Source organism: Heteronotia binoei, chromosome 1 (assembly GCF_032191835.1).
Source record: "Heteronotia binoei isolate CCM8104 ecotype False Entrance Well chromosome 1, APGP_CSIRO_Hbin_v1, whole genome shotgun sequence".
In the NCBI taxonomy this organism is placed as follows: domain Eukaryota; kingdom Metazoa; phylum Chordata; class Lepidosauria; order Squamata; family Gekkonidae; genus Heteronotia; species Heteronotia binoei.
In genome coordinates this window covers 21411349-21432565 of record NC_083223.1, presented here as the reverse complement: position 1 = coordinate 21432565, position 21217 = coordinate 21411349, and the positions used below count along the sequence as shown (strand labels likewise).

At 45.9% G+C, this 21217-nt stretch overlaps 1 protein-coding gene and 1 long non-coding RNA gene across 2 annotated transcripts in view; one reads left to right on the top strand and one right to left on the bottom strand.

Moving 5' to 3' along the window:
• The window catches only part of COL6A1 (collagen type VI alpha 1 chain), a 73912-nt gene that overhangs the window by 5067 nt on the left and 47628 nt on the right, over window positions 1-21217 (top strand). Inside the window, exons 3-15 of the mRNA XM_060232387.1 lie at window positions 5916-6116; window positions 8084-8243; window positions 9871-9981; window positions 10084-10104; window positions 11728-11748; window positions 11860-11904; window positions 12895-12948; window positions 17990-18034; window positions 18137-18163; window positions 18550-18576; window positions 19024-19068; window positions 20016-20069; window positions 20825-20887. Coding sequence (XP_060088370.1) covers window positions 5916-6116; window positions 8084-8243; window positions 9871-9981; window positions 10084-10104; window positions 11728-11748; window positions 11860-11904; window positions 12895-12948; window positions 17990-18034; window positions 18137-18163; window positions 18550-18576; window positions 19024-19068; window positions 20016-20069; window positions 20825-20887 — 874 coding nt within the window. The remainder of the gene's footprint in view (window positions 1-5915; window positions 6117-8083; window positions 8244-9870; window positions 9982-10083; window positions 10105-11727; window positions 11749-11859; window positions 11905-12894; window positions 12949-17989; window positions 18035-18136; window positions 18164-18549; window positions 18577-19023; window positions 19069-20015; window positions 20070-20824; window positions 20888-21217) is intronic.
• Window positions 136-1016, bottom strand: LOC132566896 (uncharacterized). Its single transcript, XR_009555079.1, has 4 exons — window positions 930-1016; window positions 745-822; window positions 423-454; window positions 136-333 (listed from the first exon to the last, which is right to left on the bottom strand). It is a non-coding gene; the product is annotated as an uncharacterized LOC132566896 (long non-coding RNA).

Here is a 21217-nt window from a genome sequence, read left to right as displayed (position 1 = left end):
AGGTCCTCCCTTTGGTGGGCAGAAAACAGCGCAGGAGTTCAGGAACCTTTTCCCTGGCCAATCTTCTTCATTGTGCACAAGCAGGAGATTTCATGGTCGCCAATCCCCAGGTGGGTAAAGACTGCACAACCGAAGTTATAGTGATCAAACAACTAAGAATGCATTGAAACAAAATCATACAAGTATGTTCAATAGAAGACTAAATAGCAATAACAGTTCCCCAAAAGTTTCACAGTTCCATCAAAGGAGTATCAATGAACAGGAGGTCGACTTGATTATTCCTGTTTCGAGTCCTCTTCTATCATAGAGTGCTCCAGCCACACATCTCAACCACTGCAAAGAATAACAAAAACTCAAGAGTGTAAACTTCATGCAAACAAGGATACATGACTATAGTCAAAAACACCTTGATGTATACTTACAAGGCAAAAGCTCTGAAAAAATATCAGTTTTTCTGATGCATCTCTCTCGGCTTGGCTTCGCAAACGAAGATTTAAGAAGGGTGCAATAGTCCACGTCTGCTGCAGGCTCGCTGGTGGCTGACAAGACCAATGCGGGACAGGCAGGTCCGGCCACAGTGGCTGCAGGGAAAAGTCTGATTTAGGGTTGGTGCTGTAGCAGTGCGATTCTTCCTCAATCTCCTTTTGTCCTCAAGACCAGCTATGCGTGCGTTCTCAAAGGAAGAGACAGCCTCCATGCTTTGCGATCTGAGGCTAGGTCAGACCACTGGTGATGGTTGACCACTGGTGATGCATCAATAAGTTGCAAAAAGCTGCAAAGCCCACAAGATTCTTTTTCAGTGCGTCCAAAGACTGCACATAGCTGTAAAACATAATCAGAAATCACTCAAGAAATAGTAGCATTAAAAACTACTTAACTTAGTAAGGATGCTTAGTATAGTGCCCCAAAAAAACCTCCTTTAAACTTACAATTCCCAATGGACAAATGGGACAGAAAGTCTCCAGTAAGATTTCAAAATGGCACTGAACTCCAAAAGGCTCAAGGCAAGAAACCACAACTGCAGTGAACCTTTATGGCTATAATCAGTCACATCTGCTGTACAATCAATCCTTCTTAAAGAGACAGCACATACATACAGGTAGCTCATGATCCAGTTTTAAATTTCAACATTTCAATCAAACTACCGCCAAGTATATTCTTAACATAAGCAATAGTTAACACCAAACATGACCAATCCAATTTTAAGTTTCAACATATTAAACACTGCCATTTTTAACATAAGCAATAGTTTACACAAAACATGATAAATCCAGACAGTTATTCAACCCATGAGGCACTACAGAGTTTAATTTATGAATCCAAAAGCACTCCTTTCACAGTAGAATGGTGCCCACTTTCTCAAGAGCCACATGGTGTATATTTATAAAGGACAAAAAATTTGAATCTGTCATAGGGATGCTTTTTTTCCTTTAAAAAAAGGCTAACTAATTGTGTGTCTGATAAAGAATTTTTAATGCAACTTCTGTGTTCAAGTATCCTGACCCTCACAGGACAGGTTGTGTTACCCACATAGGGGAGACCACAATCACACAAAATTTATTCCCTATGGAAACCGATTCCCATAGGGTATAATGAAGAATTGATCTGCAGGTATCTGGGACTTGGAGGGGCTGTTTTTGAGGTAGAGGCACCAAATTTGCAGCATAGCATCTGAAGTCTCTTCTCAAAACACCCTCCAGGTTTCAAAAAGATTGGATCAGCAGATCCAATTCTATGAGCCCCAAAAGAAGGTGCCCCTGTCCTTCATTATTTCCATTAGAGGGAAGGCATTTAAAAGGTGTGTGGTCTCTTTAAATGTGATGGCCAGAACTCCCTTTGGAGTTCAATTATGCTTGTCACAACCTTGCTCCCGGCTCTGCCCCAATGTCTCCTGGCTCCACCCCATAGTCTCCTGATTCCACCCCCAAAGTCCCCAGATATTTCTTGAATTGGACCTGGTAACCCTAGGAGATTTCGACCTATGGAAAAGCTGCCAGATAGAGAACACCAATGATGTTTGTATTCCTCTTGCACAATCAATATTTATCTTTCTTGACCAAGAGCAAACTATCTACTGATTATTCTTAGAGAAGACCACATCTTCATTTGGGGGGTCTGGTTGGTGGCATGGTGGATGCCGGTATTGTGAAGCCAGATGTTTGCTTGGGTTTCTTTTGTGTGGACAGCTGGATCGGAGCTTCACTGCACAATTAATTAAACTAGGAGGAGGAGCAAACTTACTGAATTTGTACATTAACATAGGACATAAGAGCATAAGAAAAGCCATGTTGGATTAGGCCAATGGCCCATCCAGTCCAACACTCTGTGTCACACAGTGGCCAAAAAACCCAAGTGCCATCAAGAGGTTCACCAGTGGGGCTAGAAGCCCTTCCACTGTCCCCCCTCCAAGCACCAGAATACAGAGCATCACTGCTCCAAACACAGAGTTCCAACGTTAAGCTGTGGCTAATAGCCACTGATGGACCTCTGCTTCATATGCTTATCCATATCTTGAAGCTGTCTATGCTTGTAGCTGCCACCACCTCCTGTGGCAGTGAATTCCACATGTTAATCACCCTTTGGGTGAAGAAGTACATCCTTTTATCAGTTCTAACCCGACTGCTCAGCAATTTCATTGAATGCCCACGAGTTCCTGTATTGTGAGAAAGGAAGAAAAGTATTTTTTTTCCTCTACCTTCTCTATCCCATGCATAATCTTGTAAACCTCTATCATGTCACCCCACAATCACCATTTCTCCAAGCTAAAAAGCCCCAAGCGTTTTAACCTTTTTTCATAGGGAAAGCGAAACTCTGTATAGAGTTTTGAAACTCTGTATTGCAACTTCTACTGGACTCACAGCTTTGGCACTTCCAACCTCAAGGTGGATCTGGGAGTTCTCCCAGAATTTCTTCCAACTGATCTCTGTACTGGACTGATCAGCTCCCTTGGAGAAAACAGCACCTTCAGAGGGCAGCTTCTTAAAAGGGATGGGGCTGTGGCTAAAAGGAGGGGGGCTGTGGCTCAGTGGTAGAGGGTCTGTTTGGCATGCAGAAGGTCCCAGGTTCAGTCCCCAGCATCTCCAGTTCAAAGGACCAGGTGAAGTGAAAGACCTCTGCCCTGAGACTCTGGAGAGCTGCTGCCAGTCTGAATAGACAATACTGACCTTGATGGGCCAAGGGTCTGATTCAGTATAAGGTAATGTCATATGTCATTCCTCTGTGGCCCAGCCTTTATGAATATGAGAATAGTTTTTTTTTAAAAAAAAAACCCTCTTTTTTTTGCAGACTCCCACATAGTAATAGTTGTACTTTTCATATCCATAGATTGAGAAAATGTGTAATGACTGAAATATCACAATAACAATGCTCAGTGCGCATATGGATTTGCAAAACCTGTTGCAATAACTCCATGCCCCCCAAGGGTCCCCAGACCCCTGGTTGGGAATCATCGCTCTATGATATGCCTCAAATTCTAATGAGATCCCTCCCTAACCTTCCCCCCTCCATAGGCACCACCCCCAAATCTTCAAGAATGTTCCAGGCCAGCACCCAGGCTACAGCATATACACCTCTCCATATATGACTGTGATGCTACAGTTTTGAGGCCTGGACCCTTTATGCATCCCAGATGCTTCCTTCCCTTCTCTAAATCAGGGCCAGAAGGGACTGAGTGAGGGACAGGACAGCTGATCCCCTATGATGGGATTGTACTGGCCTGTGAGCAGGTTCATCATGCAGCATGCTGTTTCTTGCCAAGTAAGGCAGAGTTGGTTGTCCTCTTTGTGCATGTGTTTGCATTATCTGTAGTGTCAATGGATGTGCATGAAAACTAAAGCCCCATTCAGCGTGTATCTTGGTGTAGTGGTTAAGAGCAGCAACCTCTAATCTGGGAGGACAAAATTTGATCTCCCACTCCTCTTTAATGTGCGGCCAGCTGGGTGACCTTGGGTTAGTCACTGTTTTCTCAGAGCTCTCTCATCCTCACCTACCTCACAGGGTGTCTGTTATGGGGAGAGGAAGGGAAGGAGATTGTAAGCCACTCTGAGACTCCTTCATGTAGCAAAAGAGTGGGATATAAAACCAACTCCTCCTTCTCTTCTTCCTCTTCTTCTTCCTTCTCTTCTTCCTCTTCTTGTTCTTCTTCCTCTTCCTCCTCCTCCTCTTCTTCTTCTTCTTCTTTTCCTGGTGTCCCTTTGCTTTTCTGGTGCCAGCTCTGGGTTGGGAAATACCTGGAGATTTTACCTGGATGGAACCTGGAGATGATCTTGGTCATCTGGAGATCAACTGCAATAGAAGGAGATCTCTAGCCACCACCTTGAGGTTGGCAACCCTAGGTGTCCCTTGAACCCAAGCAACCTTTTAGAACAGATTTGAAACTGGTGGACAGTGGGCCATTGTGGACTAAATGCATGCAACATGCTGAAGCTGTATTGAACTGTGTGGGAAGGTGCTTTCCGCAGTGATCCTTAGTGCAAACGTATCCCTGTTTTGGTGTGCAAAGTGGCAGGGGGTACATAACTTCAGATGAGAAGAGCTCCCCTGATTTACCCTGTTGTTGTTCACAGGATGCCCACGTTCTCCTCTGCCTGCCTTCTGCTTTAACTAGAAATAAAATTTCTTAACTTTAACTTCACAAATGGTTGGGGATGATGTGAACATCACAAAAATGCAATTGGCATTTTAGCTTACTTTGGTTGAAATGCCTGCTTTACTTGTATTTTTGGTGAAGTCTCTATAAGAACATAAGAGAACATAAGAGCAGCCATGTTGGATCAGGCCAATGGCCCATCCAGTCCAACACTCTGGGTCACATGGTGGCCAAAAAACCCCAGGTGCCATCCCAAGGGCCATCAGTGGGGCCAGGACACTAGAAGCCCTCCCACTGTTGCCCCCACGAAGCACCAAGAATACAGAGCATCACTTGCCTCTTTTGATCTCCTGTGAGATTCACCTGCAGTTTGAACCCAACCTGCATTGGCAGCACGATGGCACGTGCAGTCGGGGGCAGCATTCAACGTGGGAGCTGTTTTGATGGCTGCTCATTGTCCATGCGTGATGGCTGGGTCATTGGTCCTTCTGGGATGTCCCTGTGAAAAGTAGCAAAGTTAGGTTGGGTTTTTGTGCCTGTACAGTGAGTAGCAATCTCCAATAAGTGGCATTCCTTCACCTTCTCCTTTGCTCTTGCTCTACAAAGCTGGGAACCTTTCCTCCTCACCCACCCACCTTTTATTTCAGTATTTCACAGCTAGGAAAGCCTTGCACAAGTACAATTTCTGTAAAGCCCCCCTTTGGCTTTGGGTTCCCAAGTTAGAATATTCCCTCAGGTCTGTTCAGTGGAGACGAGCTGGCTCAAAACATCAGCTGTTTATTTGCAAGGAGACAACCGGGGCTTCTCCAAAAGGAAGATTAGATAGTTCAGTAAGTCAGGCTCTCAAGAGCCTCTGCAAAGGTGTTCCTGCTGCAAAAAACCCCCCTGCTGCCAATGTCATGATATCGCTTCCAGTTGTGCTGTAAGTAACTCCATCACATCATGATGTCAGCAGTTGTTCACCCTGCCACCTCGCCCCCATTTTTCTCCCACCACCCGGTTGAAGGGCAGTGGTAAAGGACTGAAGTGGGACCCAGAAATGGGGGCCAGAATTCAGGAGGTAAATTTTAAGGACGCGTTCTGCTAACTTTGTTACGTTTCTATTTTAATGTTTTATATTTCTGTTTTATGGCTTATTGTGCATCACCCAGAGCCCAGCGCAAACTGGGATACAGCAATTAATAAATGAAATAAAATAGAACCTGGTAACCCTGTCTCCCTTCCTTAGTGTCTTGAGGAAGACAGTGGAGGACTTGGGTTATATACTATGTCAGATATCAGCGTGCTAGAGGCCTCAAGGCTAAGGAAATATTTCCCCCCTCTGCAGATATTATCGGTGTGACCGGAACTTGGTGTGGAATGCTGGTGCCCTGCATTACAGCGATGTGGTGGAGGTGATCAAGGGACTCACGCGTATGCCTGACGGGCGGGAGGACTTGCAGAAGAGAGTATCCTCCGTGGTTTCTATCGGCAAAGGCACCTACACAGACTGCGCCATCAAGAGAGGAATTGAAGAGCTGCTCATTGGGTGAGTGAGGTTTTCTCATGCTGTTAAGGGGGGAAGAAGAAAGCGAGTGAGCCCTTTTCTAGCTGGCTGTTAAAGGCATTGGGAGCAGAAGCAGGGGTGGAATTCTAGCAGGAGCTCCTTTGCATATTAGGCCACACCCCCAGATGTAGCCAATCCTCCAAGAGCTTACAAGGCTCTTTTTTGTAAGCTCTTGGAGGACTGGCTACATCAGAGGGGTGTGGCCTAATATGCAAAGGAGTTCCGGCTAGAATTCCACCCCTGATGCTGCAGAAGGATTCTGGCTGACTGGGAAGGGCATTCAGGGCCATCTCCTCTGCTTGACTGCTTAGGCCCAAGTTAATGATAGTATGCAGTAGCCAGCATGGTGTGGTGGTTAAAGTGTTGCGCTTGGAGCTGGGAAACCCAGGTTCAAATCCCCAGTCTGTCACAAAAGCTTGCTGGGTGACTTTGGGCCAGCTCACAGTCTCTGCCTAACTTACCTCACAGGGCTGCTGTGAGAATAAAACAGAGGAGTGGAGAACTAAGCTGCTTTGGGTCTACTGCTAGTAGTAATAGTAATAGGATGGTTAGACTTCTGGCCACAATCCTTTAAGAAGATGTCGCTCAGATTTCTGGTACAGAATTGGGGAGAATTTGGCCTTGTGGAAATGTGAAAACCTTGGATATGTCAAATCTTGTAAACCGGTTGGGTTTAGACGGGTCTTCTAGTGGCCTGGATGTGGTCTTAGTTTGTGGGCAGAGGCAGGCAATGACGAACCACCTCTGAACATCTCTTGCCTTGAAAACCTCATAAGGGGTCATCAAAAGTCGGCTGTGATGTGCCGCTTCCTACTTCCAAACAAACAACACTGGAAGGAGGGCCAGAAACTATTCTTGGGACTGTGGCAGTTGGCAGACAAAACAAAAAAACTCTACACGCGCTGGCAGAGGACCCCAGTAGAGGGATATGGACGATTCTCCTTGGAGATGAAGCTCCAAAGTTTTACGGCCACGACCCAGAAGGTTCTGCATTTGGTCACCACCCACCCAGCCCCAGATGCCATGCTGTTGCTCTGTTCCAGTATCCCTGAGTGCAAGCATGAGGAATGTATGGTGTGGTCAGGGCTTTTTTTGAATAGGAATGCACAGGAACGCAGTTCTGGCTGGCTTGTCCTCTGGGGGTGTGGCCTAATATGCCAGTGAGTTCCTGCTGGACTTTCTCTACAAAAAAGCCGTGTGCAAAACAATGGTTGCATCAGGGGGTGTGGCCTAATATGCCAATGAGTTCCTGCTTGACTTTCTCTACAAAAAAGCCCTGTGCAAAACATTGATGGCATCAGGGGGTGTGGCCTAAGATGCCAATGAGTTGCTGCTGGACTTTCTCTACAAAAAAGCCCTGTGCAAAACAATGGTTGCATCAGGGGATGTGGCCTAATATGCCAATGAGTTCCTGCTGGACTTTCTCTACAAAAAAGCCCTGTGCAAAACATTGATGGCATCAGGGGGTGTGGCCTAAGATGCCAGTGAGTTACTGCTGGACTTTCTCTACAAAAAAGTCCTGTGCAAAACAATAGTTGCACCAGGGGGTGCAGCCTAATATGCCAATGAGTTCCTGCTGGACTTTCTCTACAAAAAAAGCCCTGTGCAAAACAATGGTTGCATCAGGGGGTGTGGCCTAATATGCAAATGAGTTCCTGCTGGACTTTCTCTACAAAAAAAGCCCCGTGCAAAACAATGATGGCATCAGGGGGTGTGGCCTAAGATGCCAGTGAGTTCCTGCTGGACTTTCTCTACAAAAAAGCCGTGTGCAAAACAATGGTTGCATCAGGGGGTGTGGCCTAAGATGCCAATGAGTTCCTGCTGGTGGTGGTGGGATCCACAGGCTGATACACCAGCACAGGCAGCTAGACTTGTGATGCATGGGCATGATGTGCTTAACAGAGACAGTGCTGACTGGTCATCACTTAACTGGCTTGAATGTTTTCCAGGGGCTCTCATCAGAAGGAAAATAAATATCTGGTTGTGGTGACCGATGGCCATCCCTTGGACGGCTATAAAGAACCCTGTGGAGGACTGGAAGATGCTGTCAACGAAGCAAGGCATCTGGGCATCAAAGTGTTTTCCATTGCCATCTCTCCAAATCATCTGGTATGAAATGCTCGTGCATGGGGGGTTGTTAGACCAACTGCCACCCAGGGAATCAGAATAGAAACAGCAGGGCCTTTTTTTAGCAGGAACTCATTTGCATATTAGGCCACACCCCCTAATGTAACCAATCCTCCAAGAGCTTACAGGAGGCCCTGAACTAAGAGCCCTGTAAGCTCTTAGAGGATTGGCTACATCAGGGGTGTGTGGCCTAATATGCAAAGGAGTTCCTGCTACAAAAAAAGCCCTGAAGGATATTACTTAGTAGAGCTATTGGATCTTCAGGTTCTTAGTGTGCTATGAACTGAGAGGAGACAGTTCTCTTTGAACCCTGTTCTTCCTTGAGGCAGTCCAGATTCATGGAGATCCAGCATATTGCAGTGTTAAGCAAGAAACAACACAATGTTCAGGCTAATAGGCTGTTTTAAATGTGGGATATGCCCTCTTCCTGAGGGCCAGGACAGATGCAAGTAGATATGCTAATAGAGATATGTGAGTATACAGTCCAAAAGGGAAAGAGACAAACACCATATGAAGAAAGGCTGAAAGAGGTGGATATGTTTAGCCTGGAGAGGAGGTGACTGAGAGGTGATATGATCACCATCTTCAAGTGCTTGAAAGGCTGTCCTATAGAATTGGTGTGGAATTGTTTTCCAGAAGGTAGGACCAGAGCCAATGGGTTGAAATTAAATCAGAAGAGTTTACGACTCAACATAGGAAGAACTTCCTGACTGTTAGAGCGGTTCCTCAGCAGTACAGGCTTCCTCGGGAGGTGGTGGGCTCTCCTTCCTTGGAGGTTTTTAAACAGAGGCTGAATGGCCATCTGACAGCAATGAAGATCCTGTGAATTTAGGGGGTGGTATTTGTGGATTTCCTGCATTGTGTGGGGGGTTGGATTAGATTACCCTGGAGGTCCCTTTCAACTCTGTGATTCTGTGACCCTGCCACAAAATGCCTGCTTAAGTTGTAAGTCTCAGACTTCAAAAAATCTTCCCCTGAAGATTACAGCTGAAGACACCCCAAAACTTATAATAATAATAATGTTTTTATTTATACCCCACCCTCCCCACCAAGGCAGGCTCATGGCAGCTTATAAAGCATGATATAATATCATGATATAACAATAAACAGATAATAAAATCAGTAAACAATGGCATAAATACAATATATAAATTAATATTAAAATTAATCTAAAAACAATACAATGGTGCTACAATCTCTGTTTGTCCAAGATAGCTTAATATTAGTTCTGGTTCCATCTTAAAAGGCTAGTTGGAAGAGGGCGGTTTTGCAAGCCCTACGGAACTGATTAAGATCCCGTAGCGCCCGCACCTCTTCTAGCAGCTGATTCCACCATTGGGGTGCTTTTATAGAGAAGGCCTGCTCCCTGGATGTTTTTAGTTTGGCCTCCTTAGGCCCATGTACATGTGCTTGCTGTTGAATCTTGGAAGTACTTTTTTTTCCTCACAGTGAAACATAATGCAGGAGTCAATCTGCATTTCTTTAATATATGTTTATGAATTAAGAAAATGGGTCACATTGCCAAAGATCTCCACTGAATCAAGGAGTTGGCATTAGAAACACATTAAGCTTGTTCACACGTTGTCTCTCCGTGCTTGTTTCCCCCCAGGAATCCCGACTGAGTGTCATCGCCACCGACCACACCTATCGCCGCAACTTTACGGCAACCGCACCTCAGCAGGACCTTGTGAAAACAATTGATATCATCACTGATATGATTGTGAGTCTTGCCATCTCTGCTTCTGGTCTGCCTAATGGATTTCCAAGGATACGTTCTTAATTTCCGCCTCATCATTTGATTTCTTTGTTTTATTAATTTCAGACGGAGAATGTGGAGCATGCGGTAAGTTTCCCCCCTGCTCTTTTTGAGCTGAGGAATCATTTCTGCCTATGTTGGCTTCCCAGAGTTTTACAACCATTTAAGAACATAAGAGAAGCCATGTTAGATCAGGCCAATGACCCATCCAGTCCAACCTTTAATGGCAAATCTGATCAAAGGCGCAGGATTCTCTCTTTCCATTGTCTAGAAACAGCCAATTAATTTTTAAGGAGGTTGGTGGGAGGGTTAGCCATTATATAAAAGTCCCCAAAGGTTCTCCTGCGGGGCCAACCCTGCCACTAGGCAAACTAGGTGATTGCCTAGGGTGCCGGCTGCCTGAGGGCACCACATTAGGCACCCCCCATATGACTTGGTGATGTTATCAGTGCAGGGTGCCAGATAGCCTGGGGCTGGCCCTGTTCTCCTGACTAGATCACAGGGCCAGCAAGTTCTGTAGAGACAGATGATCTTTGCATCTGCTGATGTAAAGTAATGTAACATCCTCAATGTAGAAACATTGGAATGGAAAGCAGTCAACAGTCAACTGTTGGTGTCAGAAACCATCTGCGGTGACTGTCATCTCTAGGCTCCAACCCCACTGGAAGTTGGTCACCCTGGTATCTACAATCCCACATTTTCAAGCACTGGTGGGAAGCGGTCATGATGGACTTATGAATGACCACCCGTCCATACCCGTAACCCAGGGTCCCCAACCTTTCTGAGCCTGTGGGCACAATTGGAATTCTGAGAGGGAACAGTGAGCGCTGCCCTAAAATGGCTGCCACTGGAGGCAGAACCAAATATAAAATGGCTGCCATAAAGGTAGGCCTGGATGGAAAACCTCCCACCTCATGCTTCCTGGGAGGAAGGAAACCCTGAAGAGAAATGGAATCACACACTGACAATGGAATGTTTCCCGGTCCTCCTGATTCTCCAGTGAGAAACCCTTTCATTGGAATGAGGGCAGCCAATAACAAACCCTGCCTTACAGTGACCCCACCCACTTCCTGATAAGCTTGGCAGACGCCAAGGGAAGTACTTCCAGGTGGCAAGGTGCTTGTGGGCACCACATTGGGGAACCCTGCTCAAGACACTAGGCAGAAGGACTTTCAGTGTTTACCATGTAGTTCCTGGTCAGCTGTTTTCATCCTAAAGCTCCACCACCACCTGCCAGAAGGGATTGTGGCATCACACCAAGGCTGTCTTAAGCGGATTCATGGCAGACCTCTGCAGTAAGGTAGTCGATTATAGATATTGGAAAAGTTTGTGCAATTTAAAAAAGGGGAAATAGCATGCATGAATAAGATTTTTGTTGTTCTTATGGAAATGACATTAGAAAGAAGTCTACCTTGACAGTCTGATTTTGTTTCAAATTCATAAACATTTTCAGGGCCTATCCCTGCCATGCAGTATTGCTGGGCCCTGTGTTGTAGGTTCACGTCGCTCATATTAGCATTCAGGTAGCTGGAGAAACCACTAGTGTAGTTTGCTGTCTGTAGTGGCATGAAGCATGGCACGTCTCTTGTCCTTCCACCTCATAGAGGCAAACCCTGGGCTAGTGTTCCACTTTAATTCTCTGGGGAAACCATGCTTCTGCAAAACCTGCTCCTTCTTCCCTCTAACGCCGTGCTTTCTCTTTCTTGGCAGTGCTGTTCCTACGAATGCCAGGTGAGCACAATTGCTTTTTCATTGATAATATATCATTTGATCTGTATTAACCGGAACGTAGGCCTCACTGTTCTTGGTATAAATTGATATCTGTTTGCTATTGTCTTCTAGCCCGCCCGAGGACCCCCAGGACCTGTTGGAGATGCAGGATATGAGGTGCGTTCCTCATTCAACGTGCTATTTCTGTAAAGCTGATCTAGGGCTGGGGTTGGAGGGAATGCAAACGCTGTGTCGAAATGTTTCTCACAGACCTCAAATGGAAAGGTAGTTTGCATTTGTGAAGGCTTGTGCCTTTATCTGGCATTTCAGAAGGGGATTGCTTAGAACCGCCTTCTGAAAATGGTCCCATCAGGAGCCCCCTTCCTGCCCCGCGCTCAGCAGGGGTCGCTCAAAAGCAAGCTGTCACTTCACCTGCATCTAAAGGAGGAAGCATAACACCATTCAGAGTCTATAACAATCTCCCTGCACCGCTGAACACACTGAGCCGCCTTGTATTGAATCAGACCCTGGGTCTATCAAAGTCAGTACTGCCTACTTAGACTGGCAGCGGCTCTCCAGGGTCCTTCACATCACCTAGCATCTGGACCTTTTTAACAAGAGGTGCCGGGGATTGAACCTGGAACCTTCTGGATACCAAGCAGGTGCTCTGCCACTGAGCCACGGCTCCTCCTGGAATGCAACAGGGCAGCAAAGTCTTGCAGTGCTTTTAAAAGGGGATTTTCAGGGTGGGGAAGGAGGGATGAACTCCAACAGGCATGCCATGCAACAAAGTGGTATTATGAGAATTTTAATGGGGCTGGGAGAAACTGAGCATGGTTTAGGTCAAGTTGCACTGCTCAGTTTTTAGTATATTTCTCTACTAACACTGAATCCAGTTCTTATTGAGGGAATGGGTTTGCCATTTTCTTTTGCTGACTTGAGGTGTACTGTCCTCTCTTTTAATTCCACAAAGCCTTGTACTGAATCGAAGGCTATAGGCAACAAAGATGCTTAGAACAAAATTTGTGTGGTTTACGGGGGTGGGGGATCTTGGACCGCACTCCCTTTGGGTACCACAGCTCTGGGCCTGTTTGTATCACTGAAATCTATGAAACTCTGCAGAGAATGAAAATGATCTTATAACCTTCTCTGGTGTTTTGTTTCCAGGGAGAAAGAGGGAAGCCTGGCCTGCCAGGTGAAAAAGGGGATGCGGGAGAGCCTGTAAGTAAGAGGACACTTTTGCCTTCGAATGGGGGGGAGGGGGGCAATCGGGTAATGGAATCCCTTATTTGGGGACATGGATCTAATTATTGTTTTGAACTATCCACTAGATGCCTGAATTAACTTCCACGATGCTACTCTCTTACCCCATAGGGTTTGAGTAGAGCCACATTAGAATCTACATAAACCAGGCTGAAACATCATCTGCTTGCTATAACATATCAAAAAAATTGCTATAACTTGCTATAACATATCAAAAACGTTCTCAAGCAGCCAGAAGAACTTCTGAATCCACCCCAGCCAGAAGTTTCCCTAATTTTTCTCCTGCTGATGCACCTACCATTCCACCTAGGAATAGAATAATCCATAGAACCAGGGGTGGAACTCTAGCAGGAGCTCCTTTGCATATTAGGCCACACATCCCTGATGTAACCAATCCTCCAAGAGCTTACAAGGCTCTTTTTTGTAAGCTCTTGGAGGATTGGCTGCATCAGGGGTGTGTGGCCTAATATGCAAAGGAACTCCTGCTAGAATTCCACCCCTGCATAGATCTCTCACAATTGAGAGAAGGGGACATATCAGTTTTCCTGGAAGCACATAGGCACAGCCTCTCCGAACAGGACACCTTCCTGTAACGATCATTCATGACTTGAGGTGGTCCAGAGTTCAAATGTGCAGGCACAAGAACTCTCCTGTCTCAGGGCACAGTCAGTTGCTTCATGCAGAGCACAAGACTTCTGGGGCAGGGCAAGCCCAACTGAGTGGGAGAGCAAAGACTACATGCTGTAAAATGAGAGCTCTCTGCTACTGCCGTGGAGGTGCTGTTCCTCTTAGGAGAGCCGATTCAAAATTGATTCACTTTTGAACTCCAGAGGATGTGTGAAGCAGAGATGTCTGTCATGATGCTGTGGATCCGTTGGGTGACTCCCTGTCTCTAGGATCAGTCCACCAAGCAGGGGTGGAATTCTAGCAGGAGCTCCTTTGCATATTGGGCCACACACCCCTGATGTAGCCAATCCTCCATGAGCTTACAAGGCTCTTTTTTGTAAGGTCTTGGAGGATTGGCTACATCAGGGGTATGTGGCCTAATATGCAAACAAGCCCCTGCTAGGATTCCACCCATGCTTGGCGGGCATTGGAAAAGTTTCTGGTGGGTGCCATGGCACCCTCAGGCACCACATTGGGAACGCTGCCCTGAGTTATATATTTGGAAACAGTATGATTTAAACCCAGCTCTTGGGAAATTCCATTACTTTTTCAAGTGCAATAATACTATAGTAGGCAGTGCTTCACACTGGTAGAATTCCTGCTGTTGGACAACTACTAAAATTGCCATGTCCTCATCATTGCTTGTATCTGGTCATCCTAGCTGTGGTTCACTGTGTCCTAGTCCTAGCTATTTATGGAATTCTGGAAGGGTGACTTTCAAGCAGACTTTCACATTACAGGGCTTTTTTTTTGTAGCAGGAACATTAGGCCACACACCCCTGATGTCGCCAATCCTCCAAGGGCTTACAGGGCTCTTAGTACAGGGCCTACTGTAAGCTCTTGGAGGATTGGCTACATCAGTGGGGTGTGGCTTAATATGCAAAGGAGTTCCTGCTACAAAAAAGCCCTACATATTTAGATGTTCACCTGGGCACCTGGGCATTGCCTGGCAGACCTTTTCTTGAGAAGGGGGATGGATATCCATATCCGAGGCTGATGATCATTGTGAAGGACTGCTGATCGATGCCAAGGCTGATCAGTACCATTTCCCAAACATGAATTCATGATATTTAAAAACCAGTTTAGTAGCATGGACCCATCCAGTCTCAGAAGCTAAGCAAAGTGGGCCCTAGATGGTACTTGGGTGGAGGCCACCGAGGACTAGCGGGGTCGCTACGCAGAGGCAGGCAATGGCAAACCACCTCTGAACCTCTCTTGCCTGGAAAACCCTGTGGGGTCACCAGGAGTGGAATTCTAGCAGGAGCTCCTTTGCCTATCAGGACACACACCCCTGATGTAGTCAATCCTCCCAAGAGCTTGCAAGGTTCGTTTTTGTAAGCTCCTGGAGGATTGGCTACATCAGGGGGTGTGGCCTAATATGCAAAGGAGCTCCTGCTAGAATTCCACCCCTCGGGGTCACCATGAGTCGGTGGCAACTTGATGGCTCATTTTACCTTATGCACATACCCTATTGGCAGGCAGCTGAGAATGAGGAGAGGTCGTTGTTATCGTTCTGGGAATTACTAAACAAACTGGGAAATGTTCTGAGTTTGCAATGGCAGTCTTCAGAAGCATTTTGCACAGGAAAATAAACATAGAAATACATCAAGTGTCCAGGAGGTTCCAGGGCTGGCCGTTGGGGGAAAATCCGTGATCCTGCAAATTGTGTGTTTGAACAGTTTACGACCGTAGTGATGACTCAGTGTTTTCAAAAGAGCTTTTAGCCTTAAGCCTTCCTTAATGTAATTTAATGTTAAGCTCTTGAACAATTTTCCTGGGAAGCCGTACAGCCACTTTTCAGCTCCTGAGCAAAAGACACTTACTAGCATGTATGAAAACCTTTGGCCGAGAACTGCAGCCTGCAGGATTTGTAAATAAATATTTCTCTGGCTAAAAATTCCAGTTTCCTCCTTCTTGTGGCCTAACATGGCATCAGTTCTTTTTTTGGCTGGTAAAGGTGTTGGTAGTAAGGAACAAACCTTACGCCTCAGTTAGATGGGAGTGGTTTTCCTCAGCATCTTTCTATAAAAGCTTTCTCTTGTTTCAAAACCACGTCATTCAAGAGTTTTTTAAAAAATTGTTTTTGACCACACGGGATTCCTCTGACTCACGGTTCCCTTCGATTTCTGTCATTGGCTGCTTTTTTGGAATCTCCTTTTTCCAAAGTACAAGCATGGCAGTGTTCCCTGGGTGTGTTCGAGATTAAATTTGCTGGCAGGTGGAGTCAATGTAATTTTCCCTCCTCTTTTTAAGAACTAGGCTCTTTCATTTTGGGGAGATGGCGAGCTTCTCTCCCATCCGTAAATAGCCCATTACACACCTTGTTTGTGTTGAGTTTGGAAGCCCAGGAAACAGCCCTTCATTCCCAGCAGACATTTCCTTTGGTTTTAGTTTCAGGCCAAACAGTAAATAATGAAGATCATATTGTTAACTGTTAACTGAGCTTTGGATTCAGGTCTTCATGCTGTCTATTGCTGGGGAAATATTTACCTTTCCAGCTGACAAAAGACTAGGTAAAGGTAATGGTAGTCCCCTGTGCAAGCACCAGCCGTTTCCAGCTCTGGGGTGACATTGCTTTCACAACGTTTTCACAGCAGACTTTTTATGGGGTGGTTTGCTATTGCCTTCCCCAGTCATCTACACTTTCCCCCCAGCAAGCTGGGTACTTATTTTACCGACCTTGGAAGGATGGAAGGCTGAGTCAACCTCGAGCTGGAATTGAACTCAGGTCGTGAGCAGAGCTTAGGACTGCAGTACTGCAGCTTTACCACTCTGCGCCATGGGGCTGTATTGACAAAAGACTAACTTCCTCTTAATTGATCAGAAGGCTAGGGGCTCAGTTCAGTGTTTCCATCCAGGAAAGCCTCCACAACAGGTTGGGACTCTTGGTGTAAAGTTGGATTCCCAGACCCCCAGTGGAGGCAGGGGATTTCCTCATCCCCTTGTGGTGCTCCCAACCTCCACTCATCTGGCCATGGGGGGGGGGGGGTAATGGAGCCAAAATAGGGGGGCATCAGCTGTGTCCAGATGCACTGATGCCGCTACCTGTGTGCCCAGAAGTGACATCAGCATTTCACTGGGGATCACTGCAGACACTCTAGTAGTTGCATAAAACTTTTGTTTAAATGCCAGAGCATCACTGGAAAAGGGCTGATGCCACTTTTGGTGTGCACAGAGAGCAACATGAGTGCATTGCCAGTGAGGCCTCCCCCCCCACAACTGGCTAAGTTCAACCATTTCCTGATGGTTGGCGGGGGGTGGGGGGAACCTGGCAACACTGCTGTGACGATGTAGGAACGGTGGAAATGGACTGAACACACATTTGCTGTTTCCTATGCAGGGGATGTGTGCCAATTCATTCTACTGCATTTTAGGAATATGTGGCTCTCTGCAGTATCAAATACATTGATTTGTAGGTTTAGATCGGAGGAGATGCAATACCTCTTCAAATGTTATACTAATGCATTTGGCTATAAAGTGTTCTGATCCATGTAGCAGTCCACCTTAAAGACGTCATCCGTTACAATCAGGAGATTTCATAACCAGAATGCATGTGAGAGAGGAGAGAATATATCCAGCACCAGGGCCTTTTTTGGTAGAAAAAGCCCAACAGGAACTCATTTGCATATTAGACCGCACCCCCTGATGTCACCATTGTTACACATGGGGTTTTCTGGTAGAAAAAGCCCAGCAGGAACTCATTTGCATATTAGGCTGCACCTCTGATGTCACCATTGTTACACATGGGGTTTTCTGGTAGAAAAGGCCCAGCAGGAACTCATTTGCATATTAGGCCGCACCCCCTGATGTCACCATTGTTACACATGAGGTTTTCTGGTAGAAAAAGCCCAGCAGGAACTCATTTGCATATTAGGCCACATACACCCAATGCCAAGCCAGCTGGAATTGCGTTCCTGTGCATTCCTGCTCAAAAAAAGCCCTGTCCAGTACAAGCAGAATATATCCAATAAAAGGATGTTTCCTTGATTTTCCAAATCCCTAGTAAACAAGACAACACGGCAGTAGTCCATTTCTGGCTGCAGATCTCAGGATCCACGTGAGAGGAACTTACGTTGGACTACTTTTGGGGTGGGGCCTGGCATTTCCCCAGAATTCCAGCTGATCTCCAGGCTACAGAGATCAGTTCCCCTGGAGAAAATGGTGGCTTCAGAAGGTAGACTCTAAGATGTCACATCCCTGCTGAGCTCCCTCTGCAAACTCTGCCTTCTGTTGGCACCCCCCCCCCCAAATTTCCAGAACTTTCCCATGATGGAGATGATGCCCCCTGAGGTCAGTGTTATTTGTGATTGTTGTTCTTGTGGCTTTATTCTAGGGGAAGCAAGGTGATCCTGGACCTGTTGGTTACCAAGGAATGAAGGTAAGTGTGACTTCTTTCCTAACTTAGTTCTTATATCTTGGAATTAAATTTTGTCTCCTGTCTTCTCATATATTCATTTTCTTTCTTCTTGTCCTTTTTTAGGGAGAAAAAGGAACTCGAGGTGACAAGGCAAGTGTGCTGTAGATCGATGGGTAATGTGATCCTGTGCATGTTTACTTAGAAGTAAGTACCTGTAGTTCTAATGGGATTTACTTCCAGGTAAGGGTGTATATCTCCTTATAGTCTGCGCTTCTATCTTTTAAAATTTACTTATCACTGTTACTATGTTTTCACTTAGTTTCTTGAGGCATTTGATTCTTCTGCATACTGTTGACTGCTTACAATGCTGTGTTTTGTTGTTCCTGTTGTTGTTTTTCTGGCCACTGTACCTTCTCTAACAGCATGGTGGGTCAAATATGGGGAGGGTGCCACAATTTGGCATATTTTATCTTCTTGCAAAGCAGATATTACTTCACAGCTGTACTCCTTTCTAAATACTCTTTTCTCACACGCAGGGCTCCAGAGGTGCAAAAGGATCCAAGGTACGTGTGTGTTTTGTTTATTTATAACATTTATTCATCTTTCTTCATTTATATACCCCCCCAGTGGGGACCCAAAGTGACTCACAACATTCTGTCCTCCATTTTATCTTCACAACAACCCTGGGGAGTGTGTGACTGGCCCAAGGTCACCCAGTGAGCTTCCATGGCACAAGTGGGGTTTCGAACCTGGGTCTTCTAGATCTCGTCTCTGGTAAAGAGCCAGCTATACTGGCTCTCTAGACTTATATCCCACTTTTCTTCTCTCATGGAATTCTGGGTGGCATACAAAGGATTGTCTGGCAGTTTGCCCAGCATCAGCCATTTTGCTACCTACCCTGACTTCTGCCCCTCCCCTTATCTCCCAGGCCCTGGGGATTTCCTTACAGAATTTTGCTTTAAAAATTAGTTTTTCAGTGCTTTGCTATTCATTCTTTTTTCTGCTTTCAGGGGGAGAAAGGCAAGCGTGGCATCGATGGCATTGATGGCAAGAAGGTAGGCTTCAGCTTTTGAGGAAAAACACACCATCTTAGTCCCTTTCTGAGGACCTGGAGGTCTCTTGTTCCCTCTGTTAAGGACTAGTAATGTTAACTGCTCTAAGTCACTGAGCTTTTTTTTTTTTTGAGTGGGGGAGGGTGTTTTTTGAAAAGAAACTGAAAATGTATAAAATAAACACGCCAGAAACAAAACTTTATGAAAGAAATGACTGTAATTGGGTCTGAAAAGATTCATTTTAGAAAAAAACTTCCACATATTGTAGGGATAGTCAGTTTTCTTCATGACCTGAAAAAGTGACTAAAGGGAATCTTCACAGTCAGAGGCAGTAGAGCTCTGAATCTCAGTGCCAGGAGGCAACATCTGGGAAAGGTGTTGGCTTCTATGCCCTGTTGTTGGCCCTCCGGATGAATTGGTTGGCCACTGTGTGAGACAGGATGCTGGACTAGATGGACCACTGGTCTGATCCAGTTGGGCTCTTCTTCTGTTCTTATGAAGGCCTCAGCCTCTCTGTCCTGTTGTTGGGCCTCCAGAGAAACTGGTTAGCCACTGTGTGAGACAGGATGCTGGACTAGAAGGACCACTGGTCTGATCCAGCAGGGCTTTTCTGATGTTCTTACAAAGGCCTCAGCCTCTCTGCCCTGTTGTTGGCCCTCCGGAGGAACTGGTTGGCCACTGTGTGAGACAAGATGCTGGACTAGAAGGACCACTGGTCTGATCCAGCAGGACTCTTCTGATGTTCTTATAAGTCCAGCCAGGAAGGGCTTAAAGCCTAAATTTCAGCCATAACAATCAAATGGACCTGAGGCAGTTCCTTCCATTGTGGTGCTTTCTCCAGCTATTCTTTTGCCTCCAGATGCTGGATTGCAGTCTCTGAGAATGTGAGTGATTACGGCAGCCTTGATTTGTAAGGACGATTAACTCAGACAGCTCTTCTTTCCTTACAGGGCGAAGCTGGATTCCATGGGTTACCTGGTTGCAAAGGATCCCCGGGATTTGATGTATGTATCTCTAACAAATTATGTTTCTAGTTCCAACAGCTGCCAGTCATAGATATGAGCGCACAGTTGTGAAAGTAGACTTATAGATACAAACAAAGGTTGGTTCCAGCCAGTTTTTCGGCTTGTGGAAAGGGGAGGAGGGGAGTCCCCAAAGAGGCTATGGTGGAGGATCATGGGACCTGCATGGGAAAGAGCTATATGGGATGGGGGTGGGCATAAGGTGAGGAAATGAGTGCACTTAAAAGTTGGTTGGATCCAACCCACAAAATGTATTTATTTATTTGATCAGGTTTATATCCCGCCCTCCTCTAATGGGCTCAGGGCAGCTAACAACAAATAAAAACAACATAAAATATTAAAAACAAAATATACAATAAAATAATTTCCGTTATATGGTCATTGAAAAGTCCAAGATGCACGTTGATGTTCTAGTTATTCTGATGTTTCTTGTTTCCGTTATGTTAGATTGTCAGTGCTGTGGAATAACAGCCACCTCCCCTTAACCGTTAAAAGCAAGTTTGAACAGTTCAAGGCCTTACAGGTGGAGGCAGGAGTGCAGCTGGAGGACTGGTGGATAGTGTAGTGGGTGGGGAGGTTTCAGGAGGCAATGCTTAGGTCTATGATGGTTGAAAACCAAGAGGAAAGCCAATGTCCAAGGCACCCAGATGTATCTCCAACCAACCGCACTGAAAAGTGGAGCACTACACAATTTTCATTTTCTGCATATACTGATTATCATCTTTTTCCCCCCCAAGGGCCTACGAGGACCTCCTGGACCCAAAGGTGACCCTGGTCCTTACGGGCCCAAAGGAGGACCAGTGAGTTAAAATTTGCTATTTACTTCTTAAGGGCCGGGACAAAACTAGGTTACATTCTGGTCAGGGGTCAGTTCCACCCTGACATGGGGAAGCAAGCTGAACATTGTTCTCGCAGTACAGTGCCTTGTCAGGAGGCTTGGTAGGGTTCCACAAGCCCGCTTTCTGTTCACAAGGTCAACTTCCAACAGCGTCATCACCTAAAGCTATCTCAAGCCCTTTCTTCTCCTCTGCACCAAAACCCTGTCACTGTTTCTAAGAGAAGTGTGATCAAAATCATCGTGTTGAGCAAAACACAACTGTGGCAGCCTGTTTGAGGGACTGAGGCCTTCA